The sequence below is a fragment of the Heterocephalus glaber genome, unplaced genomic scaffold (assembly GCF_053883595.1).
Source record: "Heterocephalus glaber isolate CG9 unplaced genomic scaffold, H.glaber_assembly_v1.0 deba00001773, whole genome shotgun sequence".
Taxonomy (NCBI): Eukaryota; Metazoa; Chordata; class Mammalia; order Rodentia; family Bathyergidae; genus Heterocephalus; species Heterocephalus glaber.
In genome coordinates this window covers 9089467-9113839 of record NW_028258463.1, presented here as the reverse complement: position 1 = coordinate 9113839, position 24373 = coordinate 9089467, and the positions used below count along the sequence as shown (strand labels likewise).

The window sequence follows — 24373 nt, the reverse complement described above, 5'->3', positions numbered from 1 at the left end:
GGGGCACAGTGGCGCACGCCTGTCATCCCAGCACTCGGGAGGCTGAGGCAGGAGGACCCCAAGTTCAAGCTCAGCTTGGGCAACCTAGCAACTTAGTGAGACCCTGTCTTGAGATGAAATATTTTAAAAAGAGATGGGGCCTTCACTGTAAAGGCCTTGTGTTCCAGCCCAGTACTGCCAACAACAGAAGCCTGTGTATCTGTGTGTGTGTGTGGTGTGTGGGTCTGGAGGGGTGGGTGCACAGGTGTATTCGTGTGTCTGTGAGGGTTGCACAGGCAAATGAGATGATCCAGACGCGGCGCCGAGTCCGTCCTGCGTGTCACCGATTGGTCAAGACTTGTCAGGGCCCAGAACAGCTGGTGCTCGCACTCGGTGCCGAGTGAGGAGCTGAGGGCAGTGAAGGGCTCATTCAGTAACCGTGGGGCAGTGATGGCGAACCTTTCAGACGGCCCTGTGTGGCACGCGTGCCATAGGCTCGCCACCACTGCCTCCAGTGTGTCCCACTGAGGGCTGGGGCTGGGCTTGGTGAGCCACACAGTGATGCCTGAAATTGGATCCGTTCCCAGGTTTCTCTGTGTGACCTCAGCTTCCCCACTGTGAAACGAAGGCAGGACCCTTGACTCTGTCCTGGCAGTGTTCTGGCAGCAGGGGAACCATGGGATGAGGGAGAGAGAGGGTGCTGTCCTTCCTGCTCGGGCCCCAGTTTGGCAACTTCTGCTAGGGTGGACTTGGGGCCCCAGAGAGGCTGAAACTGCCCTCCAGTCACAGAGAAGGCCGGGGCTGCTGGGGAAGGAAAGGGGTTTGTGAGCTCTAAGTTCCCCAGCTCTCCAGAAGCCGCTGAAGTGGAGCGTTTCTGGGTGTGGCTTGCTGAGCTCGAGACCTTTGTCCTGCATCACCCACAGGGCGAGGAGAGCACCTGGCTGGTGGCAGTGACCTCCTACTCCCACTCCCGGTGTGGTCCCCCCTGGGTTCAGCCGGTCTCCCTGACTTCCCTCCCCTCTCCTCGGCCCAGGGCAGCGCCTGGCCAGTGGGTGACAGGGGACAGATGGGCTCCCCAGGGCCGTGGGGGTGAGCAGTGCTGACATCTCAGGCCTCGGGCTGCAGGGGCCAGTTCAGCTCCGGGACCTCCGCCACCAGCACCAGCCCAGTCCCCTCTTCCGTCTCTGGGGCTTCAGGGGCTGAGGCTGCAGCAGGGGTGCTGGGGACAGCGGTGGGGTGGGGAGCAGTTCCAAGGTGAAGGCAATGGTGACATGTGCTCCGCAGTGGCGCCCACATTCTGTGCAGGAGGGGGCGGGTGGGGTGCGCAGCAGCAGCACGGGGGCCCTCTGTGTGCGGATGACCTCACTACGCTCGCTGCCACCTTGGAAAAGTCTCCTCCATCTTCAGAGCCAGGCATGGAGGCCCACGCCTCTCGTCCCAGCACCCAGAGGCTGAGGCAGGAGGATCGCCAGGAGTTCAAGGCCAGCCTGGGCTATATAATGAGACCCTGTTTCAAAAAAACAAAACCTAACAAGAAACAGGCTGCAGCGAGCTTCTGGGTCTCACGAGTCCCTCCAAAGAGCCATTAGCACTCAGTGTGAGGGCTGTGGGAGGAGGCCGGGCAGAGTAATCGACTCCGCTGCGTCCTGGGCTGTTCCCAGGTCGTCCCTGGGCCCTGTCTTCCGGAATCTGCAGCATCCCCGGCCCTCAGGCTTCCTTCCTCCCTCCGAGCACCAGAGGGTCAGGCCCTGAGCTGGTGTGTCCAGCTCAAGCCAGGTCAGGCCTCGGAGCCTCTGGCTGTGACCCGCACCTGAGGCTGGCACTGCCTCTCTCGCAGAGTCCCGGCGCAGGACCATCTTTGAGTACCACCGCGTGGAGCTGGACACCAGCAGGATCGCCAGCGCATCTGCCGTGGAGTTCATGCCGCTGCCCAGTGAGTAGGGCTTGGGCCAGGCGGGGGCATCGCGCCTTCTTGGTTTGCTCGAGTTGGACTGAGCTCCTGAGTCCAATCTCACGTCCTTCCCAGAGCCAAGAGCTTTGCTTTTTTTTTTGAGACCAGCTATGTAGTTCAGGTTGGCCTTGAACTCACTATGTACCCCAGGTTGTCCTAAAACTCATGGTGATCCTCCTGCCTCAGCCTCCCGAGTCTGGGATGACAAGTGTGTATGCATTGCCACTCCTGGCTCTGGGCAAAACATTTTTAAATGATTCACAGCCTACATGCAGAGCTGAGTAGGATCTGACCCAAAGTCTGAGAGCAAAGGGGACAGACATTGTGAAGCAACCCTGCGCGTCTTGTTCCATGGCAGTCACTCTGTGGGCTCAAATTAAGGGTCAGCACCTTCAGCAAAAGTGGGCTTCAGGTCTGGGAAGTAACCCAGCAACTGTTACCATAACAACAGCCACAACAAAGCCAGGGAGCATCCCATACATCCAGCTCTGTGATCTCCAAATTGGTGATTTGTAGGCTGACCAAGAGCAAGGGAGTCTTTCTCCTTGGTAACCGTGTCTCATTCCGAGTAAACATCCCACTCCAGTGGTTGCGCCAGGGTCCCAAGACGGCCTGGGGATGTGCCATGATGCCACAGGCAAGGTTTACCGTGCCCGGGGGCTCACTTTGCCATCCCAGCCATTGCCCCACCACGGTGGCTCAAACGGGTTTCCTTGGGACCTCCCAGCTGGCTGGGGCCCATTCATACTTAGGGCTCCCCAGAGTTCCCCTTTGTAAAATGGCATGAGCCGCATGGCAGCTCTGATTCCGTTGTTGTTTTTCTTTGATGATCTGTCCAGTGTCTGCCTCCCCACGGGACCCAAAACGGCAGGGAGCCAACACCAGCTCAGGGCCTGACCCTCTGGTGCCAGGTGGGCCGAAGGGAGGGAGGAAAGAATTGGGGCTGGACTCCAGTGAGGGTGCCATTTGTGGCCCTGAGGGTCCCCAGGTCTGGGAGGAGCCTGGAGGCCCTAGCAGGGCCTGGGGCTGGGTACCTCTCTCTCTCTGTCTCATCCCCATCTCTGTCCCTGTGTCGTCCCTGTGTCTGTCTCTAACCCCTGCCCGACCCCAGCCTGCCTGCAGCGCCGGAGCTGCGACACCTGTGTCTCCTCCGACCTGACCTTCAACTGCACCTGGTGCCACGTCCTGCAGAGGTTTGTGCCTGCTCCACACTGAGCCCTGAGTGGACCCCGCAGCCCCCAGGGTTCCCACCTGACATTCAGATTCCTCTGCCCTCTGCACTGGGAACCCAGGAGAGAACCGGGGAACCTGCATTTCGGCCTGGAGCCTCCTTTGCAACAACTGCGAGAACCGCCAGCTCAGAGACAGCTGTGAACCACGGAGTAGAGCCCCACGAGCCCAGGGTGTAGCCTTGAGGGCTTTCTCAGGCAGCTGGAGATTCCTAAAAGCCAGGGCCTGGACACGGAGGCCTCCATGGAGACTTAGTGCTGTTGGAAGGAGGAGGCCAGTACTTGGTTTTGGAAACAGTTTCCTGGGGGAGCCAGCTTTGGGATAAAGTCCCTAAGGCTGACTCACGGTCCACCCCTTCCTGAGAAGCCCTTCCATCCCAGACTGCACACACAGTTCAGCTCCGTTCTCCTGTCCAAGAGGAATGGCTGACAGGAGGGGACAGGGCTTCCTGGGGATGAGGGCTCTTGCAGGAGTGGGAAACCCTAGTGCTCAGAGTCTCCTGCAGGATTCAAGGCCTTGGGATCCTGAGGGCACCCCAGCCCAGCCCTCTGACTGGGATCCCGGGGCCCCACCCCTGGGAGTCGACTCCGTGCTCCGCCTTGAGCCCTTGCAGGGCTGAGCACCATGGTTTCATGATAGGAGTGTCAGGGAGGGATGTGACATCAAGAGGCAGGGAAAGGGGGGACTTCCGGTGTGGACCTTGCCCTGCTGGGGTTCCATCACTGTGGCAGGCGATGCCATTGGAGGGTGCGAGACTGACAGGCTGGGAACATCCTGTCCCCTGACCCAGGTGCCCGAAAAGCCAGGGGGCATTGCTGGTGCCATGGGGCACCTGGGAGTCTCTTCTCCCTGCCTCTCCTCCTGCTGTGCCCCCCATAGCCTCCTGGGGCTCCCTCCCTGCTCTGGGCCAGGTCTGGTGCAGACAGTGTCACTTCCCTGGCAGGAGTCTTCCCATCATCCTGCACCCCCACCATGGTCCACGCTGGAATCAGCTGCCGATGGCCATAATCCTCCCCTGTGGCATCACTGTGAGGGTCCCACAAGATGCTGTGGGCACCGCTCATGGCTGGGCAATGCTGGGCATCCTGGAGGTCCCCAGTACACCATGCTTTCTCCCGCCAGTCTTTGAATCTGGGTGGATTGCTCAGAGCTTAGAACCTGACACCCGTAGGCCTGTACTGTACGCAGTTTCTGAGAAGTCAGTCTGATCTAAAAGAAACGAGTCCCCAGCCTCCTCAGCCCCCCGGCCTCCATCCCCACAGTGGCAGGCACAGGGGACCTGAGAGAAGGCCCCATCCAGCTTGGAGCCTGCGGGGGCCTCGCCCTTGGCGTCCCTGGGTCTTGGGCGGATGGTGGGTGAGAATTGCTCTGGCAGCTCTGGATGTTGTTCTTTCCATGCAGATGTCCCTGAGCTGGAGTAGGGCTCAGTGGCTTCCCCTGGTGCTGAAGGGAGAAGAGCGGAAATGTGTGTGGGAGGCCGTGGCTCATCCTCTGCCTCCGCCCTTTCCCTGGGGAGGCACTTGGGGTCTTAATCTCTCCGGCCTTGGTCTCCCTCGGCCTCCGCAGGACCCTCCCCTGACCTTTAAAGATCACACAGGAAGTACTGGCTCCATCTGCCGTGCTTGCCCCTGCCAGCCTCGCGCCCCAGGGGCAGGCGGGGAGCCCTGTGTGTGGCGGGCGTTTCTCAGAGGAGGAAGTGGGCACAGCTTTCCCATGTGGTCAGCAGTGCCGCGGCACCACAGGTGAAAGGGACCTTTAAGGTCACTGGAGCTCATGTAGCCCACCACGCATCCGGGCTGATGTGGCCTTGTTCCGGGCAGCCGGGTCAGCAGGGTGGGGACTCCACAGGCACCTTCGCCACCCTGCAGGGAAGGGGCAGAGGAGCAGGAGGCTCCAGCTGCAGGTCCCATGGCTGCCTGGTGCCCAGGGCACTGCCCGGTGGCCTTGGGATCCTGACCACCCCAGCGTGCAGCCACTGAATTGGGAGTTGTGAAAGGGGCCTTCTCTCTGACCTCTCTGTCCCCCTGCAGGTGCTCCAGTGGCTTCGACCGCTACCGCCAGGAATGGCTGGCCTATGGCTGCGCCCAGGAGGTGAGTGGCTTGGGTGATCTGTGGCTCTTCTCCCAGTGCCTTTTTTTTTTTGAGACAGCGTCTTGCCCTGTAGTTCAGGCTGGCCTCAAACTCAAGGCAATCCTCCTGCCTCAGCCTTCCCAGTGCTGGAATTACAGGTGTGTGCCACCATGCCTGGCCCTCCGGGTGTCTTTAACCCTTGTTGTCTTCTCCCCTCCACGTATGATTTGTGTTCCGTCTGCTCTGAGCCCATTAGACCACTGTGGACAGTTCTAGAAGGTTCTAGAGGGACTTGTGAGCCCCAGCCGTGAGCACTTCCAGGACTTGGCCATGAGCAGATAGCCCCCAGGAGCTCCTCTGGTCCCTGCAGAGGGCATCCTGGGCATGGCCTTAGCCACAGTTGGGTCCTCAGGAGGCCGTGGATGCAGTGATGTGCCTGAAGTACCCACCAGGCACCAGTCCTCCAGCTTTTCGGGGTAGCAGTCATTCTGGGCTGTGGAGGGTGTCCCAGCACCTCCTGTTCAGAACCCCCTGCAGGTTCCTTCTCATGGCTAGACTTTCCCAGAACACTCAGACTTTGATTCTTTGATGTTGTTTAACATGATCTCAAAAGCTGGGGGCTGGTACCTGATTGATTAATCCTTCCTCGAGGGAGGGTTTGAAGCAGCTGACAGGTTGCCCTGTAGTACAAGACTCTTACGGAACAAGGTAGAAGGTTGAGTTGTTTATTTTTTGAGACATGATCTTGCTGTGTTGCCCAGGCTGGCTTCAAACTCCTGGGTTCAGGGCCCTCCTGCCTCAGCCTCCTGAGTAGCTGGGACTCAGTGGGAGGTTAAAATTCACTTGAGGCCCAGCAGCACCGAGGTCTCTTGCAGGCGGAGGGCAGGACGTGTGAGGACTTCCAGGAGGAGGACCCGTACTCTGCCTCCCCCAACAGCTCCAGAAGTGCCCTGGACGGGGACATCACAGTCACCACCACCGCCTCCTCCCTCGTGGTTGACAGCTTCACCATGGAAGGTAAAGCCGGGCACTGGGACTTAGCTTGCTGCTGTGAGACTCAGGGCTGTCAGGAAGCATGGACGTCCCGTGGCTCTGACCCTGGTGCTGCCCATGGCAGGCTCTGGGGGGAAATTGATGTCCCTTGGGTGCCAGGCATTTTATGGCATCTTGGTTGAGCTGAACGGTGACCCTCATGGGACCTGTGGGGGCTTCTTTAACCCAGGCCACACTCAGACATGGGCTCCTCTACCCTGACCCCAACTCTCAGGCCCCCGTGGCATTGGCTCCCTGTGCGGCCGTGCTGTTCTCGGTCCCCAAGGCTTCTGTGCCACTTGAGCCCAGGGTCTTGGCCGATGCCAAATGCAGAAAGTCCTCAGCCTTTTCCGGTACATCGCGCCTGGATCTGCAAGCCCTTTCCCCTTAGGTGAAGACAGAAGGCAGTGCGCTGGTTCTCTGCAGCCCCTGCGGACCCAGACGCCTGCTCAAAGGAAATGATGGGAAGGAGAAAAGAGGAGGGCAAGGGGAGCTCTTGGTGACCCTCCTGCCTCAGCCTCCCAGTTACAGGCCTGCACCACCACACCCAGCCCTGTATTTGTATTAGCCCCTGCATATCCCCATTTTATAGAGAAAACATTAAGGCTCAGAGAGGGGACGATGAGCCAGGAAGAGATGGAGTCGCATCTCACCTGGCTCCCAAAGGTGTCCTTCACCTTCACCCACTGCCTTGCCCTGTGCTGGAAGGAACGGCCCTGGGTCTGTGCAGATTCTGGACCCAGAGGACCCAGGGCAGATCTGGCTGGTGAGGGGCTGGGAGGGGCCTGGGGACAGCGAGGAGCCATTAAGGTTAAGACCCAGGTGCTGCCAGCAGGGTCCGTGGTGCGGCTCTGTGGATTGATGGAGTTGAAGCAGAAAGAAACTTGGCCCTGGCTTGGGAGTTAATAACCGAGTTGCAGGTGACCTTGCACTTAGAGGAAACTCCACAGTCCCCCGCCCCCGGCCTTCACTCTGAGCTACATCCCAGCCCTTTTTATTTTATTTGGAGACAGCGTCTCACTAAGTTGCTCAGGCTGGGCTCAAACTTGGGATCCTCCTGCCTCGGCTCCTAGGAGTGCTGAGATACAGGTGTGCACCACCTGGACTGGCTTATAGGGAACATTTTAAGCTTTTCTCAGAGTTTATTCTATTTGTTGATATTTTAAGGTTTGTAGGAATTGTGCCCCATGCAGGCTGCCCTGCCAGGTGTAGGGAGGACACGGGGTGGGCATAGGGAACTGGGGAGTGACGGGGCCTGGGTGCTGCAGAGGTAGCGCCAGGGCCCATGGACCAATCCACCGTCCCTGGGAGGTGACAGCACCAGGACAGGCCCAGGCGGGTGAGGCTCTTGGGTGAAAATCTGAAGGAGGCTCAAAACCCCAATAATCACGATAATATTTTAATACAATTTTTGTAAAAATCAAAATTAAAGCTAAAAATTCTGTCACACAAAATAAATATTGACATTTTAAATAAAGACAGGAGAGGGGCCTAAGCCCAGCCCCACAGAGTTTGAAGGTGGAATGGCGAGGGCTGGAAGGGCGTCCCCGTGGGGAACAGCATGTGCAGGGCCTCAGCAGCCCGGAGAGCCTGGAGCAGTGCCTTCCAGCTGCTTCCCCACAGCTGAGCTGCAGCAGATGAGAGGAAGAAGGAGGGCTGGGACAGACTGCTCACCTCCCCGCCCAGCATGAGCTGGGGGGCAGAGTGGCTGGAAGGGGACAGAGACAGGGAAACCATAGCCCTGTCCGGCCAGTCACCGCCCCTCCCGATCTTCACCGGCCGTCCATTCCCCCTGGGAGCTGGGTGCATCCCCTCCGCCCTGCCCTCCGCCCTCCAGCGACACCCAGCTGCCAGGTTCCTTCTGGCCCCTGGCCCCTGGCCCCAGCCCTCTCTGGGCTGCACTTTCTGTGCACCTCAAATGTACCTCAACCCTCCCTGAAGTCCCACCCAACCCAGGGGGACAAAGCCCACCACCTTTTCTCCTTCTGTCCTCTCTGCAGATGACACCAAGCTGAACTCCTCTGCAGGAGGAGACGGTGAGCACAGGGCTCCTGCGCCTCCTCATCAGACCCCCCTGCACCTCTGGGGATACGGGGGACACAGCTGCCTGCCTGTCCTGAGCCTCCTGCTGGATGAGCAGTGGGTGACCCTGGGCCTCCAGGTGTCAGGAATCTGTCTACATGGGCGGGAACACACTCTGTGCAGAAATGGGGAGCAGGAGGGCAGGGCCGAGCCAGGGCAGGTGGCAGGGGACCTGTGGCCACGGCATGTTCCCCAGGGTCCTGGAGGTCCGAGAGGGAGGCCAGGTCTCCACACCCGGTTCGCTGCCAGGTGGTAGAGAGAACCAGACGGCAGGCAGTTCTCCCTGGCCTCGGGGGTGACCAGGAGGGCCCTCCCCCACCAGCTCCAGCTCTGAGTCCATGGAAGACACCCCCGTCCTCCCTGGGACTCGGCCACCAGCCCGGCAGCTCATTCCGTGGCGGGCCCACCTCTGCCTAAGAGCCGAGGCCTCAGGGGTAAGATGCGGCCTCACTGCAGCGCCTGGCAACCTGCACTGCCATCCTTGCAGCTCTCGCTCTCTGAGGCCTTCCTCATTTGACCTGGCAGCCACCTCACAAGGTCGTGCTTACTGTCGCCCTCATTTTTCAGAGGTGACCACGGTGACCCTGGGAGGTTACGTCTCATGTCCGAGGTCACACAGTGTGGATCTGAACCCAGCCAGCTCCTAGGTCCCAACCGCCACAGCCCTGTGTGAATTCCTTCCGGGCTTGTGCAGCTCTGGGGTCCTCATTAGACTTCTGTGCACCGGTGGGGTGATTTGAGCACAGCCTCGGGCCGAGGACAGTGACCCCTACCAGATGCTGCCCAAACCTGGGAGGTCCCGTGGGCACAGGCTCTGGGTCTGGGTCAGCACCTGGGTCTGCAGCCCCTGCCTGCCCTCTCGGTCTCTCCACAGGCCTTCAGCACAACCTGTCCCCGGACTCCCAGGGCCGCCCCGTGCACCTGGGCACCATCGTGGGCATCGTGCTGGCCATCCTGCTGGTGGCGGCAGCCATCCTGGGCGGGATTTATATCAGCGGGCACGCCAACTCCAGCGCTGCGCTCTTCCTCATGGAGGTCAGCAAGGATGGGCCCCTCTCCCCCGATCCTGCCCAGTACCTGCCCATCCTGCAGCGGCCAGGCCCTCGGGGTCTCACTTGGCGCATCTGCCCCCTTATCCCTGGGGCGTACCTGTCAGCTTCCATCCCCTGTTTGTGAAATCAGGAAGTCCCAAGAGGAACTAAAGAAGGCCAAAAATGCCATCAAGTGCCCGCTTCGTGGCTGGGCAGCCTTTCCCTAGTGATTTATGGTCTCTTGTGCCCAAATTGCAGGCTCAGGGTTATTCAGAGCCACAGTGGAGCCAACCTCTTCTGCTGCTTCTGTGGGTCTTAGATGACAAAGGACAAGAGGGCTCTGTGCTGAGGTGGGGGGCTGAGTGGAGGAGGCTGCCATTTGGAACACCCCAGGATCCCTAGGGCCAGCTGAGGTGCAGCCTGGGAAATCAGGCTCAGCGCCCTGGAGCCCAGCAGCTCCCACCCAGCCCTCCACTTCCGGCGGGCTCCTTAGCTTCCAGTGGACCTAGTTCAGTCTGTAGAATTCATCTGAATGAGCCGGGGGTTTAGCTCAGTGGTTCCACTGCCTGCCTCGCAAGTGCAAGGTCCTGAGTTCAATCCGTGATACCAAAAAAATAAAATAAAAAATAAAATTCAGCTGAGAGGAGCTGAGCGTGGATTACACACCTGTAATCCCAGCAATCAGAAGGCTGAGGCAGGAGAATTGCCACAGTTTGAGGCCAGCCTAGACTCCACAGTGAGACCCTGTCTCAAAAAACAAAAAGGAAAAAAAAAATTCTGTTGAGTGCACACAATGATCCAGCTTTTTCCCTAAAAGCTGAAGATATAAACATGAATAAGATCTTACCTCCGCCCTCCAGGGGCTCACAGTCCAGAGCAGTCATGTGGCACAGCAGAGGGATCCTCCGTTCTGTTTCTTCCTAGAAGTTCCCCTCAGAGGTCCTCAGAGGGACACTGCAGTGGCCACACAGGTCAAGCCCGCTGACCTCATTACCTGCAGGCCTGGGGGGCTCCCTCTATTTTAAAAAAAATGACCAATTTCCCATGCATCCCAGCCAGTCAGGATCCTCAGCTACCTGGATGTCACCTGGGAACTTCGGCCCCCCGCACCGGCCACAGGGTCTCTGGTGGGGGCGTCTGAGGTAGACCCCAGAGGCTGCATTTCAGTGCATCTCCTGGCTGTCTGATGCAGGACTGTGCCACCTGGAGGTGGTGATCGTGGCACTGCCAGCCCCCCACATCCTGACACCGTGGCGTGCCATGGCCTTGGGTGTCCACTCTGGGTTGCTGAGTTCTGTGGGCCAGTAGCAAGGGATAACAGGTCCTCTTCTGTGACCCTGTCACCTGGATGCCAGTGGGAAAGAAAGTGTAGGTGCCCCACATCTCTCAGGGATGGGGCCCACAGAGAGGTCAGCCCTGGTGACTTTGCCCCTGTGTCGCCATAGCGGAGACCCCACCGCTGGCCAGCCGTGAAGTTCCGCAACCACCCCAACCACGCCAGCTACACCGAGGTGGAGCCCTCAGACCGTGAGAAGGAGGGCTTCGTGGAGGCTGAGCAGTGCTGAGGGCCTGGCGTGAAGCCTGGGACGGCAAAGAGGGAGAGAAGCGACTTTTCCCAGCTTCCTTCGAGCTCCGCTGTGGCCAGGAGAAAGGGACAAGGAACGTGGCTTCGATGCTGGAGCTATAGCTGAGTCCACAGTCCCCACTAAGGAGGGGCAGAAAGCAGCCTGATCTCCCTCCCATTGGCCTTTCCTGGACCTCCCACCCAGAGCCCTCTAACTAAAGCCTGGGCTGGGGGTCCCCAGGCCCACAGACTCCAAAGCTGGTCCTCTGAAGCCCGCTGGCCTTGTCGCTCCCTTCCAGGGGACGTGCTGGTGCCTGGCACCTCCTGAGGCAGACTTTTCCTCCTCTGAAGACAAATGGGGGGGCTCCATGACACCCCCACCCCACTCGCTGGGGACATCAGGGACCGAGGCAGCGGGGACTTTCTCTGCCAAACCTTGACCTGGAAAGCTACTGCAGGCAGTGCTGTGGGCTGGGAGCTTGGGAGTTTTCCGGGAGTCCTGTCCCAGGGAGGAGCCAGGCTGCCTCTGAAGCGCAGTGGAATGAAAATGGAGAGCTTGGGCTCATTCGGGTGAAAAGTGTCAGCCTCAAAGAAACACTGAGTCAGTCTCCACGCAGTCTCGGGCCCGTGGACGTCACGGAGTCTGCGGTGAGGCCCCTGGTGACCGACACACCGTCAGACACACGCTGGGCCCTGCGGTCTTCCACACCACAGGAGACAGAGCTGGGCCGGGGGCCTGTTCAGAATTTGCACAAGACGGAAAGGTGTGTATTGGTTCTCACGCAAGGGACCCGCGCTGTCATCCCAGCACTGAGTGAGGCTGAGGCAGGAAGATGGCAAGTTCTAATCCCACCAGGGAAATTTAGTGAGATCTTATCTCAAAACATTTTGAAAGGGGGAGCTGGGAATGTCACTCAGTGGTCGAGTGCCCTAGGTTTGAGCACCAGGACTGAACACCGTGTGACCTAGCCCCCAGATGTCCCAGCTTTGTGCTCTCATGCCCGCCCAGCACAGCACCTGTGGGCACTGTGTGTCTACTTGGCCAGGGCAGAAGTTCCTCCCGAACTCCAGCCCGCTTCTCCCCAGTTAGGCTGGCCGACCTTCAGGATTCCGGGAGAAAGGGGCAGGGATGCCAGGAGGCCTCTGCCAACCAGCACAGGTAGAGAAAAACTGGGAGCCGGGTGTGGTGGTGTGTACCTGTAATCCCAGTATTTGGGAGGCTGAGGCAGAAAGATCTCTGAGAGTTTGAGGCCAGCCTGGGCTATATATATAGCAAGACCCTGACCCAGAAAAACCAATAAAAGGGGGAAAAAAAAGAAAAGAAAGTTTGAGATGTGCTGGGCCTGGTCCGGGCAAGCCTCGTTGATCGCCAGAACATTGTGGCCACCCCGGGAGTGGAACTGTTCAGCAGCAGGCAACCTGTTTATTTACAGCATAAAGAAGTAAATCTGTGAGGGGGCCAGGGATTTAGCTCAGTGGTTCCGGCGCCTGGCTTGCAAGCGCAAGGTCCCAAGTTTGATCCCCGGTACCAAAAAAAAAAAAAAAAGTAAATCTGTGTCACCAAAAGGCTTCTGGACACCACCGGCCTGGGTTTTTCCAGGCAGAGGGCCCCCCCAAGGGCAGTGCCTGCTGTTTGCTCGGGTCGGGTGTGGAGGTCCTGGAGGGCAGCCTCGTGCGTGTCTAATCCACTCTCTAGAGAAATTAAATAAATGAGCACAGGCCCATGCCGTCACTTTCCTGGATGCTTCACATTCACACAACTTCAGCAGCCTCACTGTGTTTTTACTACTTGGTGTTTTTTGCTCACAAAACAGGGTTTAGCAAACCAAAGCAGAGAGAGGAAAAATCTGAACTCCTCATAGCCAAAATCAATGATGCCAAATTTCAGGCTGCAAACAAGCCAATTTCTAAATAAACACAGCGTTGGCCCAATAAAGAGGAAGTGGTGAGAGAGGCAGGCGGCCTGGAGGAGAAGGGGCTGAGCCACACGGAGGCAGAAGATGGGCGCTTTGGCCCGAGGGGTGGGTGACGCGGCCTGTTTCCGGCCCTGGATGGGTGGTGTAGACAAACCAGGTTGGAGACGGGACTCGGGGGAGCCAGAGTAGAGGCTGGAGGAAGAAGGGGGCCCACCGGGCTGGGAGCCCATTTTCTGGGGTCAATTGGAGGCATTAGGTAACCAAGGAAACAGCTGGGGAAAAAGGAGGGCATCTTTCTGGGACTTGATTTGCCTTCCGAGTGAAATATTAGCCCAGAACCAGGGTGCCCAGGGTGACACAATGAGAAGACATCACCAGGTAACTAGCAAGTTAGGGCCTGGGCGTGGGCCGTGCTCTTCCGCACCCCTTGGTGACCCCAGCCCTAACTAGCATGTCATTGAATATGCAGATTTGACCCCTGTGGGTCTTGGGCACCATGACAGTTCTCCAAGGGCCATATAAAGTCAAAAACTCCATCACGTGACAGAGGGGACTCACTCAAGCCTCAATCCCACCCCAAACCCTGAGGTTTAGAACCCTCAGCACTGAGCCCCTCGGGGCGTGAGCTCTTCTCTGCGCAGGGGATCTCCGCTTTTCTCTTTCAAAGAAATCATCCGTCTGGTGCAGGTCTTGGAGTCCTGCCCTATTCTTTGGTTAGGATGTCAAGAACCTGGACCCGACCCCAGGCTGGTAACAGGCTCCCTGTGGACAGGCTCGCACAGTAACCCAGACAAAGCATGCGGCCTTGGCCCCGATGGGTGACATTCCCTGTAGGGGATGCTCGGATCTCGGTGCTCGGGATCGCCCAGGACTCTCTAGGCCCCTAGGGCTACACTGTCCCCGTGAAACCGAGGTCACTGGCTGGGGAGGGGCAGACAATCCCGGACCCGGGTCCTTGGTGCTTGGAACCAGGCAGCACTTGCCAAGCGCTCAAGGCTTTTGGAAGGATCTTTGTCACTTGCTTATGACAGGATGCATCTTCCTGTCACCTCAGGCTAAGGACAGACACCATGACCTCCATCCTTGCAGGCCATGGTTCGGAAGCTGAGGACCTGCATGAGCTGGCTTTCTGATTCTGTGGCAAAAATGTACAAATTAGCGGGACGTGTTGGCACAGGCTTGTCTAACCCAGCACACAGGAGGCTGAGGCAGGAGGATCGCCTCAAGTTCAAGGTCAGCCTGGGCTACATAGGGAGACCCTGTACCAACAGGAAACAAATGAAAAATGAGTAAGAAGGAGGTTAGAAGCAGAGGTAAGGGGTAAGAAGCCATCGTGGGGGTCTCAGCCTCTGAGATTGAGACCCTGTGAGCTCGCGTTTGCTTGCTCTGGGGAGGAGGAACGGCTTCCCCTGCCTTGGGAAGCAAAGAAAACCAAAGGAGACAAAGGCCCTTTCAGCCGTGGGGTGCAGCACGGGCTGTATGCTCTCCTGCTGCAGTGATCAGCGCATTCACGGAAACCAAGCCCAGCATGGGGAACCTGGGGTCGTTGTTCGCAGTGTCCGCTTCGTGCTGCACAGCACAGGCTGAGAGTGGAGGGGATCCAAGGTGCTTGCGCCGCCCTTAAAATGTTCCTGGGACAAGGCCAGGGATTTAACTCAGTGATTTCGCTGCCTGCTGCGCAAGTGCAAGGACCCGAGTTCGATCCCCAGTAAAAAAAAAAAAAAAGTTCCTGGGACAAACTCAAGACTGTTCTGTTTACCACGAATATTAGCAAGGAAAATAAATAACAGGACTATTTAGAAGTCTTTCAAAATTGAAGTTTAAACCATAAGAGAAAACAAACAGCCAAAAAAAAAAGAATTGCAAAACTGCACGAGCAGCACACACCCCAGCTGCCCTTGAAATCTTATTTTCCACCTAGCATGTGGGGCTGAGCTGTGGCACAGGGGCAGGGCGCCGCCCTAGTGGGCGAGAGGCCCCCGGTTCAAGCCCCAGTGTGGGGAGAAGAAAAGCCTGCGTTCCATGATCCTTCATCTGTGCGTGTCACCCTTAAAGGTGGAAGGCAAGAGTACCAGAAAGCCATGTGGGAAGGGCTGGGAGCCTGCGCAAACCGGCCTGCGATTTTTCTAGACCATGGGCGGGGCCGGGGTAGGACTTCCGGTCAAACACCCCTGCCTACGGGCGAGCTGTTAGGTTTAGCTAGAAACCAACCGGATGCCCCGCCCGCCCGCAGGACCTGGCCTCTTGGACCCATAACAGAGTGAGAAAAAGAAAAATCGACTCTAGAAGTCCGTAACCGAGGCTGGCCCCACACAAGCGAGCGCCCTAACTCCAGCTCTTCCGACATCTCGGAGAGCCGCCCGAAGAGAGGTTCACTTAAAGGAGTCGCGAGTGCTTCAAGCTCTGGAAGAAGCAACTCAGTCCCCAGGAGAGGAACACACTTCTGTTTTAGGCCTCAAAATATTCCCACAGGGAGCCTGGTGCAGTGGCTCATTCCTGTAATCCCAGCACTCAGGAGGCTGAGCCAGGAGGATTGCAAGTTTGAGCCCAGCCTGGGCAATGTAGTTACTTAATGAGACTCTGTCTCAAAAGTAGGAGGGAAGGAAGGAAGGAGGGAAAGAAGGAAGAAGGTGGAATGAGTGTAGCTCAGCACAAAGGCCCTGGGTTCAATCCTCAGTAGCACCAAAATAAAAAATTCCCACAAGGGCTGGGGTTGCAGCTCAGTGGTCAAGTGCCTGCCTGCTACGCACAAGAGCTGGGTTTAAGTCCCAGCTCCCCCCCCCCAAAAATTACATAGATAAGCTTTTAAGAATATGAACTCAGGGCCAGGGATTTAGCTAAGTGGTTCCGCCACCTGCCTTGCAAGCGCAAGGACCAGAGTTCGATCCCTGGTACCAAAAAAAAGAAAAGGAAAGAAATATAAACTCAGAGCCGGGGTGCTGACACCATCTTGTAATCCCAGTGCTTGGGAGGCTGAGGCAGGAGGATACTGTGAGTTCAAGGCCAGCCTGAGCTACATAGCAAGCTACATAGCATACTCTGTCTCAAAAAGGAAAAAGAAACATATATGTGTATATATATACATATACATATATATATATGTATATGTATATATATAGGCTGTCAGTAGAAAATGAAAAAAATGACAAAACCCACAGACATTTCCACCATGAGCAAGAGAAACAGACACAGTGGAATGAGACCTACAAAACTTCAGATACAGGAATGATCCGAACATCTACTATAACTATTACACTTGTGATACCATCCCTAGCTTTTTGTATTTTCATTACATTTTATTTATTTATTTAGTACCAGGGATTGAACTTGGGTCCTTGCGCTTGCGCAGCAGGCAGTGAAACCACTGAGCTAAATGCCCAGCCTTTCATTACAGTTTAGAAAAAGCCTCTTAAGTTTGTGGAAACAAAATCTGTTGCTAATCTGGCGCAATGGCCCAAGCCTGTAATCCCAGCAGCACTCGGGAGGCTGAGGCAGAAGGATTCACACAAGTCCCAGGAACGGCAAAGACAAGAGAAGATTCAGACTTTTGTTTTGTTGGTACCATGGATCGAACTTGGGTCTTTGTGCTTGGGCAACAGTCAGTGAAACCACTGAGCTAAATGCCCAGCTCCAGATTGGCTTCTTTGAGAGGAGGTGATGAGTGAGGAGTGTGATGCTGGAACAGGACACACGAACAGTGAGGACAGGGGAGGGCCCAGACAGAGCTAGCCACGTGGACACTCGGCGTGGCACAGAGGGGTGGCACAACGCAGGGCGAGAGAAGGGAGGGTGCACAGCTGCCCACAGTCACCAGTCTCCGTCCGGAAATAAAGCTGGGGCGTTGCGCTCCGCCGTTCGGTCCAGGGGACTCGGAGACCCAAATGGGGAAGGCAAAGCTACAAGCTTTTAGAAGGTAATAAAAGACGATTTTCATCACCACAGAGCAGGGAAGGGTTTCTCAGACAAGAGGCAAAAAACATGAATGCACTGATGCTCAACAGGGGCGATTCTGTGCCCCTGGCAAGGGACATTTAGCAGCGTCTGCAGATGTCACACCTTGGGCAGAGGACCTAGGGAGCGGAGACCAGGCTGCTCCCAGCCACCCCACGATGCACAGCCCCCCACCCTGCACCCCAAAGAATTATCCAGCTCCAGCACAAAGTCTCAGTACTGCTAAAATTGAGGCGATATTCTACTACATCAACACTAGACATCTATAGATAGGTGTGGGGGCACACCCCTGTAAGCCCAGCACTCAGGAGGCTGAGGCAGGAGGATTGCCATGAGTTCAAGCCACCCTGGGCTACATAGTGAGTTCAAGGCCCCTGTGTTATCAAGACCCTGTCTCAACCAACCAAACAAACAAAAAAAAGAACAGCTGGACCAGGGATTTAGCTCAGTGGCTCCACTGCCTGCCATGAAAGTGCAAGGACCCAAGTTTGATCCCCAGTACCAAAAAAAAGAACAGCTGTTCTTCAAAAGGTACCTTTGAGAGACTAAAATATTCCTTGTTTAGAAGGAAGATGGTCTGCAGAAAGAACAGCAACCCATGAAAAGACAACACAATGAGAAAATGGGAAGACTTTGATTGTCTTATAGGAGAAAAAGGAAATGTTATTATTTATTTATTTTTTGGTACTAGGGATCGAACTCTGGTCCTCGCGCTTCTGCAGCAGGCAGTGGAAAGGAAATTTTACTTTTTGAGACAGGGTCTCATTATGTAGTCCGGCCTGGCCTTGAACTCACTATGTAGCCCAGGCTGGCCTGGAACTCATAGAGATCCTCCTGCCTCAGCCTCCTGAGTGCTAGGAAGATGGGTATGTCACCACGCCCCCCCCAAAAGCAACATCTTAAAGATGCTCAACCTAATTGTTAACCAGAGAAGTAGAGGTAAAGGCACAATGTATAGCCATCTAACTGAGCAAAAAAGAAATTCTGCCTGTCGCAGCTGTGAAGCAAGGGTGTGGGAAATCTCACAGATGGTGACAAGGGGACAAATGGGGCCAGTGCACTGGCACAGTTGGGCATTACACCAGAAAGCAGAGGTACTCACTCCAAAGAGTCCACAGGCTGGGGTCCGGGGATTTAGCTCAGTGGTTCCAGCGCCTGCCTCACAAGCGCAAGGATCCGAGTTCGATCCCCGGTACCAAAAAAAAAAGAGTCCACAGGCCCAGCCTTAGTTATGTTCCCCAATAAATGCTTGTACATTTGCACCAGAAGATATGAAAATCAACGTCGATCACAGCAGTGTTTGTAACAACAAAATAAACTGCTCGGCCTTCCTCGCCGGTAGAACAGAAAAATAGTCCACTCGAGTACCGGAATGCCAGAGATCAGGATCAGTGAACAAGCTCTAACTACATGTATCAGAATGGCACACCCTCCAAAACACAATGTAGCCGGGCCTGGCGGCACACGCCTGTCATCCTAGCACTTGGGAGGCTGAGGGCAGGAGGATCCCCTTGAATTCAAGGCCAGCCTGGGCTACTTGGCCAGACCTTGTCTCAAAACAATAAAAAAGAGAAAGTAGCAAATGTTGGGAAGGATGCGGGGAAACTGGAACCCTGCACACAGCTGTGGGAATGTAAAATAGTCCAGCTGCTATGGCAGCCCCTGGAGAAATTAAATATAGAATAACCCGTGACCCGGAAATCTTGTGAAGTGAGCAAGGACTGAGCAGACCTTTACATCCAGGTGCAGGCACCATCCTTCTCAGGGGCCAAAAGGTGGGACACTCAGGTGTTCATCGACAGACACATGGATACACGGGACGCGCTGTGGCCCTGAAAGGGAGGACACTGGACAGGCCACACGGGAGGGTCTTGTCTCTGTGGGAAGTGAAACCAGCTGTCACAAAGGGACCGCTATTTATGTTTCCACTTCTCTGAAATTCCAAAAGCGGACAAAATTACAGAGACAGGAAGGAGAATGTGGTTGGCAGGGAACAGGGAGGGGAGGACGGGGATTACTGTTTAATAGGGACAGAATGTCATATGGAAAGAGGAGAAGTACAGGGTGGCCTAAGCCCATCATCCAGCACTTGGGAGGCTGAGGCAGGAGGATCACTGCAGGTTTTAAGGCCAGCCTGGGCTACATAGTGAGTTCAAGGCCAGCCCGAACTACATAGCAAGACCCTGTCTCAAAAAATAAACAAAAATACTAATGGCTGAGAAGCCAGGTGTGGTGGCACCTGCCTACAATCCCAGCATACTGGGAGGCTGAGGCAAAAGGATCGAAATTTCAAGCCTAGCCTGGGCAATTTACCAAGACCCAGCCTTAAAATAAAAAAGGCGAGGAAGTAGATCAGGCCTTGGGTTCAATCCCCCGTAGTGCCAAAAAGACAAGGAGGGAGGAAGGAAGAAAGTGATGGACTATCATGCTTTTGCCCTCTTTTCTCTTTGTTCGGCCCCAAAGAAAAGAAAACCAAGGGAATTCATAAGCACCATAATTTAGGGTTTGTGGTTGCAAACACTCTTTTTGATCTGTTCAGTATTTAATAAACACAATTCTAAAAGAACATCCTATCTGCATTGTTTCTCATATGTGTGTCTTGCTCGCCCACAAGAGCCAGTGAAGTTGGCTCAGTCCTGCCCAGAGCCTGCGGGGCCTCGAGGCGACCACACCTGGCCGGAAGCGCCGAGGCCAGCCTAGACTACACAGGGAGACTCTGTCCCACCAAAACGAAAAGGAAAAAACAAAGTATAGTTGCCAGATTTAGTAAAGAGAAATACAGGACACCCGGGGAAATTTTAATTTCAGGTAATCAGTAAGTAGGTTTTAGGAGGAGTGTGTTGCATGCAAAATTGGGAAAATACTTATACTTTTTTTGTTGTTTTCTTTGGTACTGGGGATAGAACTGGGGACCTTGCGCTTGCAAGGCAGGCACGGTGCCACTGAGCTAAATCCCCGGCCCTATACTTATACTTAATGAGGGTTTGTGGTTTCTTTGAAAATGAAATGTAACGGAGAGACTTGTATCTTATCCAGAATTCTTATTAAAAAAGGAAACAGGGCTGGGGATTTAGCTCAGTGGTTTCACTGCCTGCTGCGCAAGTGCCAGGACCCGAGTTCGCTCCCTGGTACCAAAAAAAAAAAAAAAAGGAAACAACAGCGGGGTGTGGTGGGGACCACCTGTAATCCCAGCACACTAGGAGGCTGAAGCAGGAGGATGATCAGTTCAAGCCCAGGCTGGGCAATTTAGCAACTTAATCAAAAAGAGAGAAAAGCTCGAGAAATAGCCCAGAGGGTTTTTCTACCATAACTTAATGTGTTTTCCATATCTGATTAAATTTGCTTCCTTTGAATATCATGTAATTGCAAATGAAATTTACCTAGATGGACATGTTTCAAGGGATTTTTCTGTGTGTGTGTGGTATTACTGGGGACTGAACTAAGATCCTTCACACTGAGCTACATGCTCAGCATTTTTTCTTTTTTTTTTTTGAGACAAGATCTTGCTATGTAGTTCAAGTTTCTCTTGAACTCACCATGTAGCCCAGGCTGGCCTCAAACTCTTGGTGATCCTCCTGCCTCAGGCTCCCAAGTGCTTGGATTATACGCATGTGCCACCATGCCTGGCTAGCACTCTATTTTTATTTTGAGACAGAGCCTTACTAAACCACTTGAATTTGGGATCCTCCTGCCTTAGCCTCCCAGAATGCTGGAATTACAGTTGTGCACCACCACGGCCATCTCAAGGAATTTATTTTAATGAAGAGTTTAAGAAAGTCAGGTAATCTCTTTGGGGTTCAGTTTCCTCATCTACAAACAGGCTGTCTGTGGTTCTGTCTTTAGGATCCCCCCATTTGAAAATACTCATTGAATTTTATGCAACTCTTCCGCCACCTGCTGGACATAACCTATCAAACAGCTTGACGTGTATGGGTAACCAGTGAGCCCCCGGCTATGGGTGGTTTACTTAGGAATTTCAGCCAATTAATGAGACAGAGTTTTCTGAGTTTTCCAAGTTTCCGTGTTTTGAGTGTGTAACACATTCCCAATGAGTCAGGCCTGAACTTTGACCATCTGGAAATTAATATTTTAGCAGCTTTTCCCACATGAGAGTATTTTTCATACTTGTCTAGGCTTCTGCAGGTTTTATCCTGCCAACCCAACTCACACGGATGACTTTAATAACTGTCTGTAGTGTTGCATTCATGAGGTCTGATAAGAAGTATGTGATAGGAGAGAAAAAGATATTTTATTTAAATTATTTCTTAAAGAGTCTGAACTATGCCTGGTGACACACACTTGCAATCCCAGCACTCAGGAGGCTGAGGCATGAGGATTGCTGTGAGTTCAAGGACAGCCTGGGCTACATAGTGAGTTCAAGGCCAGCCTGAACTACATACTGAGACCCAGTCTCAAAAGAAAAAAAAAAAAAAAAAAAAAAAAAAATATATATATATATATATATATGTATATTAAAGTTTTGGTTTTGGTTTTGTTTTTTGAGACAGGGTCTCCCTACATAGCCCGGGCTGGCCTTGAACTCCTGGTGATCCTCCTGCCTCAGCCTCCCTAATGCTGGGATCACAGGTGTGGGCCACCATATTGGGCTCTCTTAAAGATTTCTGAAACATTTATTTCTTCAAGAAACAATGTTCATCTACATTGCTGTGCACCCCTTCCCCCACTAGGATGCTATCTCTGCTGAAGTTGGTGAACCTAGAAGCCAGGCCACTGTGGTGCACACTGGTAATCTCAGTACTCTGGGAGGCTGAGACAAGAGGATCTTAAATTCAAGCCCAGCCTGGGCAGATTAGTGACTTAGCAAGATGCTCTCCCAAAATAAAACAAACAGAAAAAGGAGGGCTGGGGATGTAGGTCAGTGCAAAGGCCCTGGGTTCAACCCTCAGTACTGGGTACGTACACACACACAGACAAATTGATGAGCCTACACCAAAGTCTGGAGTTTTATAGGGTTCACTCTTGGGGCTGTGTATTCTAGGGTTTCTCACAACTGCATGATGCCACTCATCCCCCACTACAGCCTCATGCAGAGTTTTCAGGGCCCTAGACCTCCTTGCTTCCCCCTCCCATCCTCCTCTTTCACCCCACACCCTGTAGCCTTAGCCCTTTTTTCCCCTCCCAGAGCCCAAGGGTTAGAACCTCATACACAGGCTCCTGGCCTGGCTCTGCACTTGCTGCTGGCCTGAGCCAGGGAGTTCAGTTCTGTTAGGTGCTGAGCAACCTCCCAGTGTGTGTATGTGCCACGGTTTATGTACCCAGTCCTGGTGGCACTCGCCTGTCATTCCAGCACTCAGGAGGCCAAGGCAGGATCACCGTGAGTTCCAGAGCAGTGTGGGCTACTTAGTGAGTTCAAGAACAGCCCGGACTACATAGTGAGACCCTGCCTCAAAAATAATAAACAGGGCTGGGGATTTAGCTCAGTGGTCCCAGCACCTGCCTCAAAAGCTTAAGGTCCTGAGTTCGATCCCCGGGACCAAAAACAAAACAAAAACAACCCCAGGGGATCAGATCTTCAAAGGAGGCCGAGAGAAGGCCTCAGGGAAGCAGGGGCGACCAGGTCTTGGTCCCAGGCCCCCAGGTCCCCAGCCTGTGCCGTGCTCCTGACTCCCTGAAGCCCATTGACTGACTGGGATGACATCCACTTAGAAATATCCAGACGGACTTCCCAGCCCTGCTGTGCGTCACATACCACTGTGCATATCTGAAATATTTTTCTAATAATACAAATAATATAGGCTCAACGGAAAGCCGGAGACCTGGGAAATGCGCCAAAGAAAAAGAATGTAAATCTGGCCAGGCAAAAATAACTAACATTGACATATTAATAGTGACATTCCTTCCAGTCTGTTACATACTCATGTATGCATTTTTCTCTCAAAATAGTGTAATACTATATGTACTATTTTATAGTTAACTTTCAAAATAGCACTTTTCCAAACAAAATTTAATATGATCCAAGCAATTATTCAAACTGGCTGTAAGCCAGGATGATAAGGCTGGAAACCTTGGGAAAAATACTTCAATCTCCTTGGTGTCCTTGTTTGAAAAAATGCAGAATTTCTTTCCAACTCTAAAAGTCATTCTTAGCTGGGCATGGTGGCAAATACCTGTAACCTCAACATGGAGCAGGAGGATTGCAAGTTCAACCCCACCCTGGGAAACTTAGCAAGACTGTCTCCAAATGAAAAACAGAAAGGGCTGAGGATGTAGCTCAATCCTCAGTACCACCAAAAAGATAAAAAGAAGAAAGAGAAAAGGTGTTCTCCTGCCAAAGCTTGTTTTCCATGAAATCTTATCACCATGATACACACCAAGGACTCGATGTAGCAGTCTCTGTTTCTACCTACCCTTCGTTTGCACATATTTTCTTTTTTGTTGGAACAGCTGGACTTATGAGGGTGCATGTCCTCCAGGTTCACCCAATTGTAACATATGTCAGCCCTTTCTTGTTTTTGTTTTTGGTACTGGGGATCGAACTCTGGTCCTTGTACTTGCGCAGCAGGCGGCGAAACCACTGAGCTAAATCCCCGGCCCTGTCAGCCCTTTCTTTTTGGGACTGTGTAATATTCCACTGTGTGGATATACCACGTTATCCATGCATTTGTTGATGGGCACTTGACTTGCATCCATGTTTTAGCTAAATGAACAATGCTAGTATGAACACAGGTGTACAAAAAAACTGTTCAAGTCCCTGCTTTTCTCTCTTTTGGGTATACACCCAGAAGTGAAATTCCCAGGTCATGTGGTAATTCTGTTTGATATCTGAGGGGCAGTTGTACTGTTTTCCTCATGACTGTGCCTTCCTACATTCTCCCCAACAGTGCATAGGACTCCTGACCTCATGTCCCTCTTGACACTTGTTATTTTCTGGAGGTTTTTTAACCTTAAACTTTTAGAAGCAGAAATTAACTTTTAAAAATTGACCCTAAGAAGGGCTGGGGATGCTGCTCTGCAGTACAGCATTTTCCCAGCATTAGTGAAGCCTTAGATTCCACCCCCAGCACCACACACACACACACACACACACACAAAAGGATTAAAATTTTAATCCTGAGAAGCCAGGTGTGGTGGCACACACCTGTAATCCCAGCACTCAGAGGCTGAGGCAGGAGATTGCCATGAGTTTGAGGCCAGGCTGAGCTACATAGTGAGTTCAAGCCCAGACTGAACTATATAAAGAGACCCTGTCTCAAAAAATACAATAACTGGGCCGGGGGTTTAGCTCAGTGGTTTCGTCACCGCTGCGCAAGCACAAGGACCCAAGTTCAATCCCTGGTACCAAAAAACAACAACAACAACAACAACAATGACAAACCCAAACAAACAAAACCTCAACAAAATAAAACAACAACAACAAAAAAATTAAAAATGTATCCTAGGAGGAATATACATAATGGTGATGTTTTACACAATGCTGATTCGGCAGTATATAAATAGGAAGTGGAAACACTCTAACAGTGAGGAAACAGATTAGTGTGTACCTTTACAATAAAATACTATGTAACCCAGGGCCATACACGCTAAGCACGCACCCTACCACTGTGTT

General features: G+C 53.7%; 1 protein-coding gene and 1 long non-coding RNA gene across 9 annotated transcripts in view; one reads left to right on the top strand and one right to left on the bottom strand.

Annotated features, from left to right (window-relative positions):
- The window catches only part of Plxdc1 (plexin domain containing 1), a 36360-nt gene extending 23689 nt beyond the window's left edge, over window positions 1-12671 (top strand). For 3 of the 7 annotated variants that reach the window (XM_021240010.2, XM_021240004.2, XM_021240009.2), the window contains 8 exons: window positions 1817-1912; window positions 2770-2841; window positions 3042-3123; window positions 5191-5251; window positions 6106-6247; window positions 8263-8423; window positions 9219-9379; window positions 10821-12671. In XM_021240010.2, the coding sequence (XP_021095669.2) occupies window positions 1817-1912; window positions 2770-2841; window positions 3042-3123; window positions 5191-5251; window positions 6106-6247; window positions 8263-8423; window positions 9219-9379; window positions 10821-10848 (803 nt within the window). In that variant the 3' untranslated portion in view covers window positions 10849-12671. Of the gene's footprint in view, window positions 1-1816; window positions 1913-2769; window positions 2842-3041; window positions 3124-5190; window positions 5252-6105; window positions 6248-8262; window positions 8424-8666; window positions 9380-10820 lie in introns of those variants that run through there. The other 4 variants (XM_021240006.2, XM_004859523.3, XM_004859521.3 and 1 more) reach the window with 4 other exon arrangements.
- LOC110344797 (uncharacterized) lies at window positions 5942-10825 on the bottom strand. Of its 2 annotated transcripts, XR_002387615.2 has the most exons (3): window positions 10452-10825; window positions 10223-10329; window positions 5942-10119 (listed from the first exon to the last, which is right to left on the bottom strand). It is a non-coding gene; the product is annotated as an uncharacterized LOC110344797 (long non-coding RNA). The 2 variants fall into 2 exon arrangements; XR_015447799.1 differs by having other exon boundaries at window positions 10223-10825.
- Window positions 12672-24373: the final 11702 nt, after the last annotated feature.